Consider the following 22,035-nt stretch of genomic DNA (forward strand, 5'->3'; position numbering starts at 1 on the left):
GTGATGGAATTCCAGCTGAGCTATTCCAAAAAAGATGATGCTGTGAAAGTGCTGTACTCAATGTGCCAGTAAGTATGGAAAACTCAGCAGTGGCTACAGGACTGGAAAAGGTTAGTTTTCATTTCAATCTCAAAGAAAGGCAATGCCAAAGAATGCTTAAACTACTGCACAATTGCACTCATCTCACATGCTAGCAAAGTAATGCTCGAAATTCTCCAAGCTAGGTTTCAACAAACAGTACCTGAACAGAGAACTTCCAGATGTTCAAGCTGGACTTAGAAAAGGCAGAGGAACCAGAGATCAAATTGCCAACATCTGCTGGATCATAGAAAAAGCAAGAGAATTCCAGAAAAACATCTGCTTCATTTACTACACTAAAGCTTTTGATTGTGTGGATCACAACAAACTGTGGAAAATTCTTCAAGAGATGGTAATATCAGACCACCTGACCTGCCTCCTGAGAAATCTGTATGCAGGTCAGGAAGCAATAGTTAGAACCGGACATGTAACAATGAACTGGTTCCAAATTGGGAAAGGAGCATGTCAAGGCTGTATATTGTCACCCTGCTTATTTAACTTCTATGCAGAGTACTTCATGTGAAATGCCAGGCTGGATGAAGCACAAGCTGGACTCAAGATTGCCAGGAGAAATATTGATAACTTCAAATATGCAGATACCACCACCCTTATGGCAGAAAGCAAAGAGGAACTAAAGAGCCTCTTGATGAAAATGAAAGAAAGTGAAAAAGCTGACTTAAAGCTCAACATTCAGAAAACTAAAATCATGGCATCTTGTCCCATCATTTCATGGCAAATAGATGAGGAAACAATGTAAACAGTGACAGACTTTATTTTCTTGGGCTCCAAAATCACTGCAGATGATTACTGCAGCCATGAAATTAAAAGACACTTGCTCCTTGGAAAAAAGGCTATGATCAACTAGATGGTATATTAAAAAGCAAAGACATTACTTTGCCAACAAAGGTCCATCTAGTCAAAGCTATGGTTTTTCCAGTAGTCATGTATGGATGTGAAAGCTGGACCATAAAAAAAAAACAAGAAAACAAAAAACTGAGTGCTGAAGAATTGATGGTTTTGAACTATGGTGTTGGAGAAGACTCCTGAGAGTCCCTTGGACAGCAAGGAGATCAAACCAGTCAATCCTAGAGGAAATCAGTCCTGAATATTCATTGGAAGGACTGATGCTGAAGCTGAAGCTCCAATACTTTGGCCACCTGATGGAAAGAATTGACTCATTGGAAAAGACGCTGATGCAGGGAAAGATTGAAAGCAGGAGGAGAAGGGGACAAGAGAGGATGAGATGATTGGATGGTACCACCGACTCAATGGACATGAGTTTGAGCAAGCTCTGGGAGTCGGTGATGGACAGGGAAGCCTGGCATGCTGCAGTCAATGGGGTCACAAAGAGTTGGACACAACTGGGTGACCTGAAAAGATCTAAATAGACATTTATGTATACACACACACTCACAGACATACACACACACTCATATTTGTATACACAATGGAATATTACTCAGCTATAAAAAGAATGAAATTTTGCTATTTGCAACAACATAGTGGATATCAGGGCTTCCTTGGTGGCTCAGACAGTAAAGAATCTGCCTGCAGTGTAGGAGGCCTGTGTTTGATCCCTGGGTTGGGAAGATCCCCTGGAGGAGGGCATGGCAATCCACTCCAGTATTCTTGCCTGGAGAATCCCACGGACAGAAGAACCTGGCAGGCTACAGTCAATGGGGTTGCAAAGAGTCAGACAGCTATCCTTCAATAAAAAAATTTAAAGAAAAAACAAAAACGTCAGACAGGACTGAGTGACTAAGCTCATAGCACAGTGGATATTGTGCTTAGTAAAAGAAGTCAGAGAAAGACACTGTATGTTTTCACTTATCAGTGTAATTGAAAAAGTAAACAGGACTCCCCTGGTGGTACAGTGGATAAGAATCCACCTGCCAACTCAGCGGACACAGGTTTGATCCCTAGTCCAGGCACGTGTGCCACAACTGCTGAAGCCTGCACATTCCAAGGCCTTCCAGCCGCAACTAGCCAGCCCTCGCGCCCTAGAGCCAGCAAGCAGCTGCTACCAGGTTTATGCACCTGGAGCCTGTGCTCCAAAACAGGAAAAGCCACCACCACGAGAAGCTCTTGCACCTCAACGAGAGAGTACCTCCCGCTGTCTGCAACTAGGGAAAGCCTGCAAAGCAGCGAAGACTGAGCACAGCTGAAGTACAACAATTAATTAATTTAAAAAGTTTAACAACAAATTTCAAAATGAATGAATGTAATAAAACAGACTCCCAATAGAGAAAACAAATTAAGGGTTGCCACTGGGGTATGGGACATGGCAAGGGGCAAGATAGAGGTAGGGGATTTAAGCTTATAAAATAAATAAGCTACAAGGATATACTTTACAACAAAAGGGATATAGCCAATATTTAATAATTTTAAATGGAGTATAATCTATAAAAATATTAATACATACACCTGAAACTAATATAATATTGTAAGTCAACTAGACTTCAATAAAAAAAAAAAGAACAAGGAAAAATATAGTGAAAGAAATGGAAACCATAGTTCCCTCAGGAGGTGGAGAATGGAGATAGATTACGAAGGGGCAGGAAGGAGCATGAGAAAGCTTTATATCTTAACTGGAGGAACTGGTTACACAGGTGTATACATTTGTCAAAGCATCCAACTATATACTTAAGATCTGTGTGTTTCATCATAGGTAAATTTTGTCAAAAAGCGTGAGCTAGGGACTTCCCTGGTGGTCCTGAGGCCAAGATTCCACAGTCCCAATGCAAAGGGTCTGCATTTGATCCCTGGTCAGGGAGCTAGAGCCCTTATGCCACAACCAAGACCCAGTTCAGCTAAATAAGTAAATATCATTTTAAAAGCATAAGGTAAATATGAATGTGCTCATAATCCAATGGAAAAGGGTGGACCTTCCCAAACTTCTCTGTGTAGCCACTCCTCTCAACCCCTGGCAGTGGCTCTCGGAGCACAGTTTTTCCACACCCAATCAGAGAAGGCACAATACACAGGCAGCCACTTGTCATGCTGAAAAGAGGACCCCAAGTCAGGGATGTGGTCACCAGAGATTGCAGGAAGATACCCCTTCAGAGCAAAACCACACCAGGTATCTGCCAGGAACAGCCTGGGAGCGTGCATATCACCTATGGAACTAGTAGCAGTGTAGATTCTGAAAAATCCTAACGAGTACATTCAGAAAAGAAATGGGGACTTCCCTGGGAGTCCAGTGGCTAAGACTTGGAGCTCCCAATGCAGAGAGCGGGGGTTCGATCCCTAGTCAGGGAACTAGATTCCATATTCTGCAACTAACATTTCGCATGCTGAAACTAAAGATCTTGCATGTTGCAACTAAGATCCAGCACTGCCAAAAAAAATAAAGAATAAAGATGGATGCTGTGTCCTTAAAACAAAAACTGTAATGGGTATGAAAATCTGTTTTTTCCACCAAATATCTCAGTTGATAGAGTATTAATTTTTTTTACATTTTCCAAAGCATGTTAATGAATGTTTATTGAGTATTTATATACACAGAGAAGGGAATGGGTACCCCCTCCTGTATTCCTCCCTGGAGAATTCCATGGACAGAGGAGCCTGGTGGGCTACAGTCCATGGGAATGCAAAGCAACAGACACAACTGAGTGACTAACACTTTAGCTTTTCATACACCCCCAAAAAACTTCAGCAATTCTCCTCCTAAGCATATGTTCAACAGAAAATATTTATTTACCAAAAAGGCATTGACTAGCCTAATAACACAATTCATAATAGCCCCAAACAAGAGACTAGCCAAAAATCTAGTAACATTAGAATGACTAAGCTGTGGTCTAGTCACACGACGATTGCCATAAAGCATCAACAACTGCAGGCAATAAGGATGAATCTCACGAAATGTTGGACAAAAGTTGCCAGACACAAAAAAAGTACATACTGCATAATTCTATTAACATAAAATCCAATAGCTGATGGAACTCATTTTTTAATAAAAAGAGTGTAAAAAGGGCAACAAGCTAATAGTTTTCGGGGTGGGGGGAGAAACATTTTTTAATTAAATAGAAGGGTTGGATACAATAGAAAATCAGTGCTCTGAAAAAATTAAGTCCAGGAAATTTCCCAGAAAGTAAACCAAAAAAGCCACAGAGATTATTTTTGAAGAACTTAAGAGAGACAGGGAGGATAAATTCAAGAGGTTGAACAATCATCTAAAAGAGATAACAGAAGGTGTGAACAGGAAAAAAAAAAAAGTTGCGGGGTGGGGTGGGGTGGGGGGAACAAAGAAACAATAGGAAACATTGTTATATTAATAAAAAAGCTAGTCTTCGATGTAAAGGGGCCACCTGGTGGTGAGCAAGTTTACTGGAGAAGGATCCTCACATCACATTTCTTGGTGAAATATGGGAAACTAAAGCTAAAGATGCTGGCCACCTGATGCAAAGAATTAACTCATTGGAAAAAACCCTGATGCTGGGAAAGATTGAAGGCAGGATGAGAAGGGGATGACAGAGGATGAGATGGTTGGATGGCATCATTGATTCAATGGACATGAGTTTGAACAAGCTCTGGGAGTTGGTGCTGGACAGGGAAGCCTGGTATGCTACAGTCCATGGGGTTGCACAGAGCTGGGAGCGACTGAACTGAACTGACTGAAAGATAAAGAAAATCCTTCAAGTTTTGAATGAGAGAAACCATAAGTCTCTTGTTACTGACAAGAGGAAAATAGCAAATATCAAAGGTCACCCTGAATATTAGAAAACAATGAAGCAGTAGCTTCAAAACTGGAGGGAATTAGCAATTGAGAAAGCAAATAAAAATCTCCATCCCCTTCAGCCCAGGTAATGACTCTAAGATTACCACTGACAAACATTTGCTAAAAAATTAATTAATTAAAACACAGGATTTCCCTGGTGGTCCAGTGGTTGGGAATCCAGCTGACGCAGGGGACACAGACTCTATCCGTGGTCCAGAAAGACTCCACATGCTGCACATGCTAAGCCTGTGCACCAGAACTACCGAGCCCATGAGCCTTGAAGCCCGTGCTCTGCAACACGAGAAGCCACCTAATGAGAGGCCTGTGCAGCAACTGAAGTGCGGCCCCCGCTCGCTGCAACTAGAGAAAGCCCATGCACAGGGATGAGCAGCCACAGATAAACAAATTTTTAGAAAATAAAAGGTTAATACAACAAGAAAAGTTTTTTTTTTAATTCTAAGAGAAACGTCTTTTGTCTAATCCTTTATTTGCTTATTAAAAAAAGCCAAAGAAGAAAACGAAAAAAGAACTGCACCTCAGCCTCAGACATACCAACTTGAAATCTATGGTAACATACCCATACAATTTACCATTAGTGACATCTAGTGTGTTCACAGTGTTCTGTAGCCATCAACACAGGTCTAGTTGCAGAATGATTTCATCACTCTAAAAAGAAGCCCTGTACCCATTAAGGCATCATTCCCCATTCTTTCCTCTTCCCAACCCCCGGCAACCAGTAACTTCCTTTCTGTTTTTATAGATTTGACTACTTTGGGTATTTCGTGTAAATGGAGTCATACAATATGTGACCTTTTGGGTGCGGCTTCTCTCAGCCTGTTTTCAACTTTTGTCAATGCATAGTATGTATCAGTACTTTTTCCTTTTTAAAAAGGAATGTTTAAAATTTTTATTGAGGTAAAGTTTACGTAATATAAAATTAACCACTCAGTGGCATTTGTTACATTCACATACTTGATGTATGAGGAACCAGACAATGTCTCATGAAGAAAAAGGCAATCAACAGATAATAATTCTAAGAATCACACAAATGTTAGGAGGATTAGATGGAGATTTTAGAGAGAACATTGTAACCATGCTATAATAATACATGAAATAAATGGAGTCTTAGAGAAGAAATAGAAGATTATTTTTTAAAAGAAGCAAGAGGAAATTTTAAAACTTATAACAATAATCAAACTATGTCACTCACTGAATGGGCTTAATAGAAGATTGGAGGAGATGACAGAAGAGTCAGTGAACTTGAAAAAAGTTCAGTAGAAATAATTGTGTTTCACAAAAGGGAGTAAAAAGATAAAAAGAAGAGTGTCTCAGGGACTTTAGAGATAATTCCAAAAGGTCTAACATTTGTATAAATAGGAGAAGAGAAAGTGAAGAGTCTCTTCATGAAAGTGAAAGAGGAGAGTGAAAAGGCTGGCTTAAAACCCAGCATTCAAAAAACTAAGATCATGGCATCCGGTCCCATCAATTCACGACAAACAGATGGGGAAACAATGGAAACAGTGACAGACTTTATTTTCTTAGGCTCCAAAAGCACTGCAGATGGTGATTGCAGCCATGAAATTAAAAGACACTTTACTCCTTGGAAGAAAAGCTATGACCAACTCAGTTCAGTTCAGTTCAGTTCAATCGCTTAGTCATGTCTGACTCTTTGCGACCCCATGAATTGCAGCATGCCAGGCCTCCCTGTCTATCACCAACTCCTGGAGTTCACCCAAACTCTTGTCCATCGAGTCAGTGATGCCATCCAGACATCTCATCCTCTGTCGTCCCCTTCTCCTCCTGCCCCCAATCCCTCCCAGCATCAGGGTCTTTACCAGTGAGTCAACTCTGCATGAGGTGGCCAAAGTATTGGAGTTTCAGCTTCAGCATCAGTCCTTCCAACTAGACAGCATATTAAAAAGCAGAGACATTACTTTGCCAACAAAGGTCCGTGCAGTCAAAGCTATGGTTTTTCCAGTAGTCATGTATGGATGTGAAAGTTGCATCATAAAAAAAGCTGAGCACCAAAGAACTGATGGTTTTGAACTATGGTGTTGGAGAAGACTCTTGAGAGTCCCTTGGACAGCAAAGAGATCAAACTAGTCAATCCTAAAGGAAATCAGTCTTGAATATTCATTGGAAGGACTGATGCTGAAGCTGAAGCTCCAATACTTTGGCCACCTGATGGAAAGAACTGACTCACTGGAAAAGACCGTGATGCTGGGAAAGATTGAAGGCAGGAGAAGGGGATGACAGAGGATGAGCTGGTTGGATGATGTCACTGACTCGATGGACATGAGTTTGAGCAAGTTCTGGGAGTTGGTGATAGACAGGGAGGCCTGGTGTGCTGCAGTCCATGGGGTCACAAAGAGTCAGTCATGACTGAGTGACCGAACTGAACTGAACTGAAGAGAAAGTGTGGTGGAAAAAAAATTGAAAAAGTGATGGCTGACAACTTCCCCAGATTGGCAAAAGACATAAATTTACAATTTCACATTCAGAAAATTCCAAATAGAATAAAAATTTAAAATCCATGCCCAGATACATCATAACTTTTTTAAAACTAAAAATAAAGAAAAAAAATCTGGAAAGCAGCCAGAGGGAAATGATGCGTTACTTTTAGGAAAACAAAAATTTGAATGATTGAGGATTTCTCAACAGAGACCACGGAACTCAGAAGGAAGTGGCACATTTTTCAAGTGCTGAAAGAAATTAGCTGTCAGTCTAGAATACTACATCCAGTGAAGTTATCTTTCATCAAGGAAGGCAAAATAAAGACATTCTTAAAGAGTAAAACTGGACTTTCCCATTGGTGCAATGGATAAGAATCTGCCTGCCAATGCAGGGGACACAGGTTCCATCCTTGGTCTGGGAAGACTCCATCTGCTGCAGAGCAACTAAGCCTGTGCATCACAACCACTGAGCCCTCACTTTCAAGGCCGCTGAGCTTCCACTATGTATATGTATGTATACATAAATCCCCTCCCTCTTGAGCTTCCCTCCCACCCTCACTGCCATCCCATCTTGTCTCATCATCCTAGCTCATCCAGCTCATCACAGAGCATCAAGCTGAGCTCCTTGTGCTATATAGCAGCTTCCCACGCAGTTCAGTTCAGTTCAGTTCAGTCGCTCAGTCGTGTCCAACTCTTTGCGACCCCATGAATCGCAGCATGCCAGGCCTCCCTGTCCATCACCAACTCCTGGAGTTCACTCAGACTCACGTCCATTGAGTTGGTGATGCCATCCAGCCATCTCATCCTCTGTCGTCCCCTTCTCCTCGTGCCCTCAATCCCTCCCAGCATCAGAGTCTTTTCCAATGAGTCAACTCTTCTCGTGAGGTGGCCAAAGTACTGGAGTTTCAGCTTTAGCATCAGTCCCTCCAAAGAAATCCCAGGACTGACCTCCTTTAGAATGGACTGGTTGGGTCTCCTTGCAGTCCAAGGGACTCTCGAGAGTCTTCTCCAACACCACAGTTCAAAAGCATCAATTCTTTGGCGCTCAGCTTTCTTCACAGTCCAACTCTCACATCCATACATGAACACTGGAAAAACCATAGCCTTGACTAGACGGACCTTTGTTGGCAAAGTAATGTCTCTGCTTTTCAATATGCCGTCTAGGTTGGTCATGACTATCTGTTTTACACATGGTAGTATATACACATCAATGCTACTCTCTCAAGTCGTCCCACCTTCTCCTCCCTCCCTGCCACTGGTCATGTCGACAAGTCCATTCTCTGTGTCTGTGTCTGTATTCAATATTCAGTCTTTTTAAATACTCATGGAACATTTATAAAAATTGACTATTAGGACACAAATACTAACAAATTCAAAAAACCAGAGCATATAGAACTATTCTCTGAATAAAATAAATAAAATTAGAAACTAACCACAAAGTACAGTCCAAAATTAATCTAACTAAAAATACCTTTCAAAAGTTATTCTTGGATTAAAGAAGAACTGGAAATTGAAACAACCAGCTAGCTGGAAATGGATTGAAAGCTAGAGCAATATTTTGGGGATGTTTCTGAAGTTATTCTCAGAGGAAAAAAAATATGGCTTTAAATCTCTTCATCAAGCAAAATAAAGGATAACACAAAAAAACAAAATGAAACAAAAATTAGAGGTCAATTCTATTTATGAAAAACAGGCAAAAATCCCAAGTAAAGTACTAATAAAGGGAATTCAGCAGCTTATCAAAAGAACAAAAACACCATGACTAAGAAAGGCACAGATATAAAGATGGTGAGCATTAGGGAGCCTGCTGTTGCCATTCACTACATTTATAGATTCAGGGAGAAAAACAGCAGGTTCTAAAGGAAAAAAAAAAATCTGTGTGGCAAAAAAGCCAAGTAAAAGACAATTGACAAACCAGGAAAAATACTCATAACTAACACTCAAGATTAATTTTCTGAATAGATACACTCTTAGATATCAATTTTTTAAACCAGTAATTAATAGAAAAATATGCAAAGGATGTGAAAAGTTGGTTCCCAGAAAAGGAAATGCAAGTGGCTCTTACACATGTAAAAAGCTCAAGTCTGATCCACTCATAACTAGAGAAATGCAAATTAAGACTGTCCCGAGAGATCTCGGTTGCTAAACACCATTCTTCACTAAAAAGCACTTTTAGCTTCTTAGAAGAACAGCTGATCCTAGGGTTGGGATGGGGAGAATATAAAATGAACCTGAGAGCATCTTATACCGTCAGGAAATAAGATCATGGATGGGACTTCCCTGACAGTCCAGTGCTTAGGACTTCACACTTTCACTGCAGGGGGCACAGGTTAGATCCCTGGCGGGGGAACTAAGATCCACATGCTTCTCAACATGGCCAAAAAAAAAAAAGAGGAAATAGGGGGGGAAATAGATGTGGCATGTTAGATATAGAGGCTCCCACCTCAAGGAGGTAGGTCCTAATGGCCAAAGATGGAACTATGTAACCAACAAAATTAAGCATGATAGTATTCAATTATAACAAAGAATGAGTTAAGATAAATAAGGGAATGAGGAAATATTCCTTACACAGAGAATATAAAAGGAAAAGGGCCACCCCACTTCATTCCACAGCTGACGTTTCTTAGTGCATCCTGTGTGATGGGTTCTGGGATGGGACGGGCCATGAGGACAGGCCCCCCGGGGAGCTCAGAGCCTGCAGGGGGTGCACAGTGGTCACAGGTCACCTCACGCAAGGGCACCCACCTGTCCCTGCTTGCCCTCTCCTGCGCCGTCTCAGGCACTCCACTCAGTCCCTATATTTTCTTTTTCCTCAGAACCCCTTCAGTATGAGAGATATGAATTACATGAAATCCTATGCGCCCATTTCAAGTGTACAGTTTGGTGTGTTTTGACAAATGTAAGTTCCTGTAAAACCATCACCCCCATCAAAATAAAGAACATTTCCAGCACCCCAGAAAGCTTCCTCATGCCCCCAGGTAACTACAGATCTGACTTTTGTCACCATAGGTTCATTTCACCTGTACTAAAATCCCACCAAAACGGATTCAAAAGTATCATCCCTTCGAGTCTGACTTTCTTAATTCAACACAATATTTGCAAAATGCATCCATATTGTTGCATGTGTCAATCATTTATTTCTTTTTATCCCTGAGAAGTATGCCATTGCATAAACATCCCATGGTTAGTTTATTCCTTTACCTGCTGATGGACCATGGGTGATTTCCAGTGGGAGCTATTAAAAATAGGCCTACTATAAACATCCGTCTACAAGCCTTTGTAGAGACGTGTGCTTTCATTTCTCTTGGGTAAATACCTAGGAGTAAAATGGCTGGGTCATATGGTAGATCTCTGTTTCACTGTTTTTTTTAAGTTTTTTATTTAATTGAAAAAAGTTAATTTACAATGTTTTTCTGCTGTACAGGAAAGTGATTCAGTTATACACACATGTATATATTTTCCATGTTGGTTTCCATTATATTTATTAAAGGATATTGAATATAGTTCTCTGTGCTGCACAGTTGGACCTTGTTTGCTTATTCTCTAGATAATAGTTTGCACCTGCTAATCCCAACCTCCCAACCCATTTCTCCTCCACCCCCTTGGCAACTACCAGCTTGTTCTCTATGTCTGAGTCTGTTGTGTTTCATAAATAAGTTCATTTCTGCCATAGTTTAGACTCCATATATAAGTGATATCATAAGATATTTGTCTTTCTCTTTCTTACTTTGTTCAGTATGAAAATTTGTGGGTCCATCCATGTTGCTACAAATGGCATTATTTCATTCTTCTTATGGCTGAGTAGCATCCCACTGTATATATGTACATCTTCTATATCCATTCCTCTGTTTAACTTTTTAAGAAACTGTCAAGCTGTCTTCCAAAGGGGGGATAACAATTGCCACCCTTATCTGTGTCTGACAGTTCCAGTTGGTTCACATCCTCACCAGCACTTAAATAGCAGCATCCCCTTTTACAAAACCATTTTGATAGGAGTATAATACAATGTGATCTCATTGTGGCTTTAATTCACATTCTAAGATGTCTAATGATATCGAACATCTTTTCATGTGCTTCTTGGATGTTCATATACCTTTGTTGAATTGTCTGTTCAAATCTTTGGCCCATTCTTTAAACTGGATTGTCTTCTTCTTACTGAGTTAGTATTGAATAGTGTTTAATTAACACAGATCAGAACCAGGTCATCCTCTATTCTAATCTTCACCTGACCACCTCCCAGAGAATTTGGAGTAAAATCTAAACCCCAAGGCCTGGTCTTCTACAGTCTGGCTCCTCCTCTTGTGTGATTAGCTCTTAGCTCAGTCCTTTCTTCCACACAGGCTGCTTGGCTGCTCTTCCAACCAGCCACTCATTTATTACTAGGAATCATCGTACTCAGGATTCTCTGGACACCTTTAGTGTTTACCCACCCACCCTGCCCCCTCAAACAAATCTGGGGTTTCCCTGCCTCTTGGGCTTCTAGCACTGGTGTGGAATGAATAAATAAATGACCCAATGACTCTTACCTAGCTGGGAAGGTCCGGAAGTCTCCTTTGAGACAGTGACAATGTGGTTATGATCACAGAAGAATAAAGAGGAGTTAATCAGATAACATTTCTCTTCCTTGTTATCTGATTCCAGGCAGAGGGGTCAACATTTACAAAGATCCCTTTGCAAGAAGCAGCATGGAAGAGATAATCAGCTCTACAGGTGGGAGAGACAGAGGAAAGGGTAGCAAGGGGCTCTTTTTACTCTATACCAAGACCCTAAACAAGATGGGAAGCTATCAAGGTCTTTGCAGGTGAGGAGAATGGAAGCAACTGTGACGGATGACTTAAGCATCCCTCTGTGGGCCAAGAGAGGAAGCAGAGAGGCCCCCTAAGGCACCCTCACAGGACTTCCCTGGTGGTCCAGCGGTTAAGACTGCTTTCCAGGGCAGGGGGTGCGGGTTTAATCCCTGGGTGTGGAACTAAGATCCCACATGCCAAAAAAGTAAAAAGGAAAAGAAAAGACACCCTCACAACAGTCCAGGAAGGAGAGAGGAGTTGTCTGAAGTCTAGTGGAGGCTGTGGTGGTTAACACGTGGACATAGATAGAAGAAAGCTTAAGGAGGTGAAGACGGGAGTGGGGGGGGGGGGGGGGGGTGGTCTGGCTCTTGGGGTAGAAGGGCAACTGGCACTGCCCATTGCAGAGGCTCAGGGGTATTAAAAATGTCTTGGGTGGGATCTTGGTCACACTGAACTCCATGGAGACGTGTGTGTGTGCTGTGTAGGGGCTGGGGCTCCGAGCTCTAAGTTTGGGAGTCCTCCCAGATGAAGATGCCTGTGTGGCATGGGGGGCGGGGGGCGCTGCCGAATCCAGGGCTGGGGCAGCCAAAGAAGAAACTCCAGGAGGCTGGGCAGGCCAAAGAGGGGTGCGGTGGCCACTGGAGAGAGACAGGGAGTGGGGCAGGGAGCTGACTGTGGGGGTCAAAGCCGCAGGAAGACAGAGTTTTCTCGCTCTTTGAAGGCCTAAGTTCCTGGGTCCCCAGCACGCATGGGCAGGAAGTTAGACGGGAGACAGCGAAAGCCGACAGTCTTCTGGGCAAGGAGGGGTGGTTTGAGAGCTCCGACGGAGTGTTGGGTGGCGGCAATAAGAAGGTCTCCGGCCGCCAGGACAGGGGTGAGGGGAGAAGGCGGGGGTCTGAGGAAGCCCCGGGCCAGCGCGGGCTGCAGGAGTGCGGGCAGCCGAGGTTCGAGGGGTAGGAGGGGCGGAGGAGGAGGAAGGCGGGCGGAAGAGGGGAGAGAGGAGAGGAGGGGGCAGGAGTCAGGGAGGAAGGCTGCAGGCGAGGAGGCGAGAAGAGCCCAGCAAGGGAGGAGGGGTGGGGCGGGGCGGGAGAGGGGGCGGAGCGGCAGGGATGCGCCCCCGCGCCCTGCGAGCCTAGCCCCGCTCTCCTTCCGCACAGTCGGGGTTTCCGCTTCCCTCCCGGGCGCAGAGTGAGAGGGAGCGAGGCCGAGCCTCAGCATCGGCCGCCGCCGCCGCCATGTGGCCCCCAGACCCGGAGCCCGACCCGGACCCCGAGCCCGCCGGCCGGTCCCAGCCCAGCGCGGCCCTTCCCGGGCTCCGTGCCCTCCTGCCGGCGCGCGCCTTCCTCTGCTCGCTCAAAGGCCGCCTCCTGCTGGCGGAGACGGTGAGTGCGGCGCCCACGGCCCCCTCCAGGCGGAGCCCGGCCCCCAGCGGCCGCCCCCGCCTGCAGCCCCCGGGCGTGGGGCTGGGGGCGCCGCCGTCTGCACGCCCGGCGTCCCGCCCGCCGGCCTCGCTCGCAGCCCCCCGAGTTGGGCTGAGTTGGGCAAACTTCCCCCCTTTGGGATGGGCTCGTTGAAGCTGAGCCGCGCGCTGGTCGCGGGCGATGCGGGGGCCTCAGGGGAGCCCGGGGAGGGGGCTCACCGACGCGGCGGCCGGACCCCGGGGAGCCCAGCCCGGCGCTGTGTGACCTCCGGCGCCTCCGCCCTCTCTGGGCCCCTGGGACGGGCTGCGTCCCCGCGTCTTCAGGCCTCCCTCACGGGCACCCCGCTCCGCAAAACCTCCCGCCACGCCCCGGCCGGGCCCGGGAGGCATCGGCCCTTCGCGACCCAGGGTGGGCCCACGGCTCCTGGGCTCGCTTCCTCGGACGCAAGGAGGACCGACCCGGCCTCGAGCTGCTGGGCGGAAGCCAGAGTGGAGTCCCGACAGCCGGGAGGGGCGACCCCCCGGGATTGGGTGAGGCCCTGGCCACAAGGTTGGGGGGCGCGCAGGAGCCTACCCCCACCCAGACTGCGGAGGGGCGGCCGGGGGGGATGACTTCATCCCCCTCTTCCCCGCCCTCGCTGGGATCCAGCGCCAGCCGTCCCACCCTCACTGAGCTCCTTCCTTCTTCCCGCACCCCCCACCCACGCCCGTCAGCCCTTTGTCTTCGGGACACTCTGAAAATCCCTCGCACTGTCGGCCTGTGGGGTTGGGGGTTGGAGCTGGCCTCCGTGGAGGGGTGGGAAGGGAAGGAAGACGCCTAGCGGGGAGGCGGGATGAGGCAGAAGCACTTGTTACTTGGATCTCCAGCAATTTGATAACCCCTGTCATTATTCCCACTTTGCAGACGGGAAAGCTGAGGCCCCAGCATCTAGGGGATTTGACCCGGATGAGTGGCAGGTCAGGTGACAGCATGGTTGAGAACAGCAGGGATCAAAGGAAGGACTCTGTCCCCACCTCTCTTTTGGGCTCCCAGGGGGCAGATGGCAGGCGTCGGTCCTACCGCCTCCTCCTGCCTCTGGGGTCAGCTCAGAGGTCACAAAGCCAGCACCTGTCCAACTCCCCACATGAGGCACCCGGATCCCGGACTCAGCTCACACTGCTGGGAGTCGCCTCCTGGTTGGCCACTTTGCAGACTGATAGGAGCCACATTTGTGGAGAGAAGCCTTGAGTCCAAGGCCCACTGAGGGGACCCCAAACACACCCGACTCAGGCCCTCCTCATGGGTGGAAGAGGGGTGGCCAGAGCGTAGAGGAGGCCCTTGGCAAAACTGGGCACCAAGATCCTAGGTCCAGGTGGATGAAAGGGGGGGAAGGACGGATGAGGGATGGGCACTGAAGAGGCAAGAGGAGCCAGTTGAGATCATTCTGCCTCTCAGGTCACCTCTGGCTGCCCCCAGGCCCAAGCAAGTGGGAGGCTGACATGGGCAGGAAGGGGGAGGAAGTTGCCACCAGGGATCTGGGGAATGAGGAACAGAATCAAAAGGGGGATCCCCAGAATCAGGCTCTGGGGGTAGGGGAAAGGAAAATGAGGGCCACCGATAACAGCCTTTGGCACAGGAAGTAGAGGATAGGGTTGGGCCAGAGTCCCGTGGTCTTGTCTTCTTGGGAGGCTCCAGCAGCCTCTCAGCACATCTCTGTGCCTCAGTTTCCCATCTGTTCAGGCTGGGCTCAGCTACCTCCATTGTCATGTTCAGAGCAGACGCCCGTGCTCTGCAGCTCATTTGTCTGAAGTCACCATGGTGCCCCCTGTGGGGCATCTGGGTGTCATCCCTCCCGAGCCCCCCTACCCTGCTCTGAGCTACTCAGCTATGGACGTGCTCAAACCCAGCCAGAGTGACCGAAACCAGGACGGAAAAGGGCCAGCAGCCACGGAGCAGGATTGCTTAAGAATTCCACATGTGGAGTCAGCCAGACCAGAGTTCAAATTCTGATGCCCTTTTATTAGCTGTATGACACTGAGCAAGCCACTTCATCTGTCTTAACCTCACTCTTCTCATCTGCAAAGTGGGCTGTGAACGGCACTGGGTGCACGGGTGGTGGTGAGGAGCTCTCACAAGCCTCGTCAGACCCTGGGCCCTGTGAACAGCCCCATCAAGCCTGTCTGCCCTTCCCAGTGCACGGTCTGCGGAACTAACCGGGCCTTGGCATCCTCCCGCATCAGTTGCCAATGCTGCAGAAAACATCTCATTCTCAATCAGTTCCTCATGACACCTTGCCCCTCCTTCCACAAAGGTGGGACCTGTGACGCAGCAGGGCATGCAGTGGCAATGCCACCACTCCCTCTCCCTCTGGATGTTTTTTCCTTATTATGAAAATTTGAAAATATACAGCAAAAACATATGCCCACCAATTATACAGTTGGTAACACATTGCCTTATTTGCTACTTACTTGCTCTCAAATCTCTTTGCGACCCGGCTGACTCTTTGCGACCCATAGTCCATGGCATTCTCCAGGCCAGAATACTGGAGTGGGTAGCCGTTACCTTCTCCAGGGGATCTTGCCAAAGTAGGTATCGAACCCAGATCTCCCACATTGCAGGCAAATTCTTTACCAGCTGAACCACAAGGGAAGCCCAAGAATACTCTAGTGGGTAGCCTATCCATCCCTTCTGCAGCAGATCTTCCTGACCCAGGAATCGAACTGGGGTCTCCTGCATTTCAGGTGGATTCTTGACCAACTGAGCTTTCAGGGAAGCCCCTCTCACATATCTCTCTGTCCATCAATCCATTTTCTTAACTTTTTTATACTTTATTTTTGGTTGCACTGGGCTGGCTTTCTCTAGTTATGGCGAGCAGAGGCTACTCTTCATTGCGGTGCATGGGCTTCTTGTTGTGGTTTTGCTTGTTGCTGGAGCACAGGCTCTTGGTGAATGGGCTTCAGTAGTTGGCAGCACACACAGGCTCAGTTGCTCCTTGACATGTGGAGTCTTCCTGGACCAGGGGTCAAACCAGTGTCCCCTGCATTGGCAGGCAGATTCTCATCCACTGTACCACCAGGGGAGTCCAATCCGTTTTATTTTTGGTGCATCCAAAGTAAATTGCAGACATCAGTACATTTCAACTCTTGAATACTTCAGCAGGCATATTATTAACTAAAGTGCCAGATTTGTATCCTGTTTTTCATGTAAATTCTTCATTCATTGAAAAGCACAGCTCTTGGGTTTGGGGTGTAATTTTCTCAAACTGGCTCTTGCTTAGTTGACTGCCTTTGAGAGAGTGTAGGTTTGATTTTCCCCTGTGGAGCATCATCTGGGTTGGGTGGATTCTGCTACAGAGCCTCAGGGGTGGGTGGCGGGGAGGTAGCCTTCTGGGGTACTGGACGCTGTGAGGCTGGGGCTTCCTCATTGGGTCCTGGCAGGGAGCTAGCCTGAGTCTGGGTGCAGGGCCATGCCCAGAGGCACTGGGGGCAGCACCCTGAGAGTTCTAATCCTGCGGCTGCAGAACTGGGCAGGTCACTCCCTGCTGGAGCCACCTCTCTTCCTGCCTGCAGGGTGGGGCTGTGCACAGGCCCTGACCTCTCCCTCCCTCGCCTCCCAGGGTCTCTCGTTCATCATCTTCGTCTGCTATGTGGCGTCCTCAGCATCTGCCTTCCTCACGGCGCCCCTGCTGGAGTTCCTGCTGGCCCTCTGCTTCCTCTTTGCTGATGCCATGCAGCTGAATGACAAGTGGCAGGGCTTGTGCTGGCCCATGATGGTGAGGGCTGGGGCCCCAGGAGGAAGGGGTTGGCTGGCCCTCACCCTCCCTTCAAGTCACTGGAGGCTGTGTGCAGTTAGTTGGAACCTGTTGGGTAGGCCTGGCCTCAGATGATCCAGGCCTCACAATGCAGCAACCAGGGGACCCAGAGCAGGTTGCCCGCCTCCTGGGCCTCCAGGGTCCCTCTATGAGGCTGTGAACCCAGGTGGCATTCTCAACCTTGGCCATCAGGTGGCGCTGGTGCTCCCAGCTGGGCATTTCGGAATGAGCCTCAAGCCACAGGAATTCTAGCCATTTCCATATGGGGCAGGGCGGGTTAACTGAGGACTTGCAGGGCTCCCCCAGATCTCAGCCATCTGGCAACTCATTTTATCACCTGGGAGGGCCCAGAAACCCACCCTGGACTTTGCTGTACGAAATGAGTCAGAAGGAACAGCAAAGGTACACTTGAAACACTTGAACCCTGGTCTCCAGCTTTCTCCCCTGTCCCCATTTTAGGGATCAGCAGGTGCAAACCGTGGTACCTAAATGGATCTGCCACAAGCATGTGGCAGAGCAAGACCGGTGACCAGATCTCACTATTGGAGAGCCAGAGGGAGCGGGTGACAAGGGTTCCAACTTCTCCCTCCCCACCAGATGGGCCAGGCCACAGGGTGGGCTGCAACCTGGCCTGTACCCTGTTGTCCACCTGTCAGAGAATGGCAGACAGGAGGCACCTGGACAGGGCAGGAGTCGAGACTGGAGGAGGACCAGGGCGTGCAGGTGGGGCCTGGAAGGGGGAGTGCATGGAGGCTGGTCTGGGGGCCCTGCCTGTGTCCCGGATCTGACAGAGGGATTCCAGCCCTGTCCTTGGCACACAGTACCCTTCTGAGCCCCTCTCCCCTGCCTCAGCTCCCCGTGGCCGCCTTCCCATGCTCTGTGCCCCACAGCAGGGAGCTCACAGCCGTGTGACTGCACCCCTGTCTCCCCAGGACTTCCTCCGCTGTGTCACAGCGGCCCTCATCTACTTCGCCATCTCCATCACAGCCGTGGCCAAATACCCAGATGGGGCTTCCAAAGCAGCCGGGGTGAGTTGCTCCCCAACCTCTGGGAACGGGGGGTGCCCCACTCACATTCACCCCACTCCTAAGTGGGTACCCCTCCTAGCTCCTTGGGCACAGTCTGCTTCTGCTGAGGTACCTTGGCTTTTGATTGTGGTTCTCAGCAACGCCACAGTCCTCTGGTTGAAGACAGACTCTGCCCGGAATTTGGAAAAGCTGTTGGCCAAACCAAATGAACAGCTCGATTGCCTATCTGTTATTAACGCAAGGGGGTCTGTGCCCACCATTCTGAGCTGCTTATCCAAGCAGATGAAGACAAGCTATGGGGACAGGGCGGCAGCTGCCCGGGGCAGCCTTCCCCTTCCCAGGTCCCTGCTCCTGCTGACACGTGCCATCCACCCCGCCCCTGTCTCCCACAGGTATTTGGCTTCTTTGCCACCATCGTGTTTGCCATTGACTTCTACCTGATCTTTAACGACGTGGCCAAATTCCTCAAACAAGAGGACTCCGCACACGAGACCACAGCTGACAAGGCAGAAGGTGGGTGGCCACCCTGTGGGTTCCAGCAGAGAACCGGGCTCGTCACCTGGGATGGTTGCTGTGGGGACCCTCCCTTGGGGGCTCTTGGCTAGTTTAAGGCTGGAGTAAGAGCATTTCCTCTCTCCCCGCGGGCAGGAAGTGTGTTCACAGCATGATTCTAGTATCTCTTCTTGTGGCACTGGTGATAAAACTGCTCCCCTCCGGGGAACACACGGTTCTCTGGGGCTTCTGCCTCTCCAGGAAGGGCACGCTGAGGGGACGCCTGGCACCTCCTCACCTCACAAGACCACTCCTAGGTGCTGTCCACTGGGCTGCAGAGTAGTCACCGGTCCCAGAGTAGCACCCCCATCTCCAGTCGTGCCTGCCCCCAGCTTAAAGACCAGCAAGCCAAGCTCTTTTCAGCACCCAGGCAGATACAGGGCAGCTCGGGCTTGTTTTATCCAAGGATGGATATTTTTTATATCCAGGGAAAAGTACCACAGACTTTCTGGCCTCCTCCAGCCATCCTTCGGCTCAGAATGGCTGTTGTGCCATTACCTGACCTAAAAAGAAAGGGAAAACCTGCAAGCTGGATGGCTGGTTTTTCCATCCGTGACAGCACCCATACCAACACGTCACAGCCTTGGCGTGCATGTGTGCAGCCCAGGGGGTGCCTTGAGGGACATGCCCAGAGGGACCAAGCCAGTTTGGAGCCTGTGATCTCTCAGGGCTTCCTCAGCCGCAGCCTGGGGCTTTCCTGCCTGGGGAGGCCATCAGAGGAGATAGAGGTCCCTGCCCAGAGGTGCGGGACCTGGAGGGGCATGGAGGCTCCCACACAGAAATGCAGGGAAGCCCAGGAGCTGACCTGGGATAGAGGGCCCAAGCTGTTTACCTGCCTGTTCCTCTCCAGACCCCCAGGCAGGCTTTAAATGGATAGACAGATGTCAGCTCCCTGCAAGTGAGTAAATCGGATGTTTGGCTCAGCACAACTCCTCCCCACAAGCCTGGTGTCCCCGATCCCTCCCAGCCCTTCTGTCAGCATCTGTTGACCTAAACACCTGCTGAGGCTGCCATGTGCTGGGCCCTAGGGATGTGCAGATGGGCAGGCTAACTACCTGCCCTCAGGGAGTTGAGAGGGCAGGAATCAGACCCAGAGAGAGAGTGGTGGTGTACACGTAAGGCATGAAGGGAGCAGGAGGAACCCAAGTTGACTTCAACTATAACAGCAAAACGAGGGCTCACAGAGGTGGAGATGAAGCAGCCGAGGAAGCACCCATCCTATGGGCCAGCTCGGAGGCTGTGGAGGCGACCCGAGCTGGGTTTTGATAGATTTGTAGGAGTGTGCAGGCAAAGTAAATGGGGCAGGGGGGTGAGGACAACAGACTGTAAAGGGCAGGTGCCCCCATCCGGGTGAGGTGTTTCTGGAACAGGTGGCCGTGCCCTGTGAGGATCAGCAGTGACCCAGGGCGGGACAGAGACAAGGTGGGCTTTTACGGGGCTTCTTTCCACTGAGGGCCTGCTGTCCCCAGGCAGGTGACATTGAAACTCCTGGGGCAGGGGAGACTGAAATGGCTAAAAACAAGCTTCCTGCTTTTCCAGTATGTTTTAGTTTCTCGGACAACAGCCAGCCCCACTGCGGGCTGGGGGGCGGCGGGGGGGCGGGTGTGGGGTGTGGTGGGGTGCAGATATACAAGCCTGCCGCCTGCAGTGAGAACAGCCAGGCAGATTGGGAGGGCCTGGGGCCCCAGAGGAAGGGGCATCTGGGTTCCCCGCCTCCCTTCTGCTGCAGCCTAGAGGGTCCCAGGCACTCATAGTCCCCACACCAAGCGGACACCACCATCAGCTGTTGTGGCCTGAGCCCAGGGTTCTAGCTGACAGTGCCTCTCCAGAGTCGGCTCTCAGGTACCACTGGCCCCAGAACTCCTGCCAAGCATCCTCTCTGCTTTCCTTTCAGAAGAGAATTCCGACTCTGACTCCGACTGAAGACCTGCCCTGCCCTGGCACCTGAGCCACGCAGGCCTCCACTCCCGCACTTTTTGACCAGGCCGGCCAGAGTGTGGCCAGGGAAGCCTGTTGGGAGGGAGGCTGTGATTTCTCAAGCAGCAGTGGGAGCTGCCGATGGAGCAGGCCTCCTTACAGCCCCAAGCAACATTCCTGAGCCCCCTATACACAATGGCAACCCTTGGCTTAGCACTGTCCAGCCTCTCTGCCATGACGGCATTGTGAATATTCCGCCCCTTCTCATTTCTACCCCAGGACCTTAAGCCCTTTAACCTCTCTGCCAAAAATAAGCACAGGGGACAGAGCAGATGGAGCCTTGTTACCCCATCACAGGGGGCCCTTCATGCTGTGGTGGGTGTGGGGGAGAGAAACAAGATAAAGACTGCCACAAGGCCAAGCCCTGGGCCCCGGTGGTTTCTGTCTGTGGCTGGGGCCCCTGCTCATGCCAGGCACTTTGTCAATAATGATCCTTCCAAAAATTCTTTTGTTCAAAGAGCACCAGTTCCCTCTTAATTCTTGAAGTAGGGAGAAAACTAGCCTCTACCCTGTGACTAGGAGAGTAGGTCCCATTGCCCACCTCACACTTTTGGAGACCAGGACCATGTCTTCAGGTGACCTGCCTGTTCTGGGTGTACGACTGTTTCAAAGCAAAGCTCGTAGACAAGCTTACCAGGTCCAAAAGATTGAGGGCTCCAAATAACAAGTGGCAGCAACACCGCCCAGGGCAGCTGGGCAGGCCCAGCCCAACCCTCTCTTTCCTGGGGCCGTCAGCAGGTGAGCGGCTCCCAGGCCCTCAGGACAATGTATTTCTGGACACCTGACCCACATGAGGGGTGAGACGTGCCTTCTGTGTTCACCTAAGGACCTTATGCTGTGCATATATCTTCAATAGGATTTTGTTACTTTATGATTTTTTTTTTTTTAACACAAAAGCAGCTTCTTCAGTGGCATTTCCTGTGACCCAAGAGACCTTGTGAATGAGCCAGAGTTCTGGACCCATGTTTTGGGCATTTGTAGTCTTTTCTTCTTCTCTTGCATGTGAATCTCCTATCCTGAAAAAAGCCATCATGGATTAAACCAGACTCACTTCCTGCTTGGAGTGTGTGTTTGATAAAAACCTTACACACCAGAGCAACGCTGTCAGGTGAGATGCATCAGCACAGCGTGGTCCCAGGCACCACGTGGATCCTGCATCTGCAGGTTACAGCGGCGATGCCCACGCACTTGCTCCCCGCCAGGCATCTTCGTGGGGGCTCTTTACTCCTCAC

At 49.0% G+C, this 22,035-nt stretch overlaps 1 protein-coding gene across 2 annotated transcripts; it reads left to right on the plus strand.

Moving 5' to 3' along the window:
* The first annotated feature begins 13,190 nt into the window (after positions 1 to 13,190).
* Positions 13,191 to 21,860, plus strand: CMTM3 (CKLF like MARVEL transmembrane domain containing 3). 2 transcript variants are annotated; one of them, XM_015100465.3, is made up of 5 exons: positions 13,191 to 13,417; positions 17,052 to 17,207; positions 18,179 to 18,274; positions 18,667 to 18,787; positions 20,721 to 21,860. In XM_015100465.3, exons 1-5 carry the CDS (start codon positions 13,271 to 13,273, stop codon positions 20,747 to 20,749), a joined length of 549 nt encoding a protein of 182 aa, XP_014955951.2. In that variant the 5' UTR covers positions 13,191 to 13,270; the 3' UTR covers positions 20,750 to 21,860. The 2 variants fall into 2 exon arrangements, with proteins under 2 accessions (XP_014955951.2, XP_060254357.1); XM_060398374.1 differs by having other exon boundaries at positions 18,667 to 21,860.
* Positions 21,861 to 22,035: the final 175 nt, after the last annotated feature.

This window comes from Ovis aries, chromosome 14, assembly GCF_016772045.2.
Source record: "Ovis aries strain OAR_USU_Benz2616 breed Rambouillet chromosome 14, ARS-UI_Ramb_v3.0, whole genome shotgun sequence".
Lineage (NCBI taxonomy): Eukaryota > Metazoa > Chordata > Mammalia > Artiodactyla > Bovidae > Ovis > Ovis aries.

Coding starts and splice junctions, on each gene's coding strand:
- CMTM3 (XM_060398374.1), top strand. CDS start 13,271: ATGTGGCCCCCAGACCCGGAGCCCGACCCGGACCCCGAGCCCGCCGGC. Junction 13,418..17,051: donor GCCTCCTGCTGGCGGAGACG/GTGAGTGCGGCG, acceptor CTCGCCTCCCAG/GGTCTCTCGTTCATCATCTT. Junction 18,275..18,666: donor GGGCTTCCAAAGCAGCCGGG/GTGAGTTGCTCC, acceptor TGTCTCCCACAG/GTATTTGGCTTCTTTGCCAC.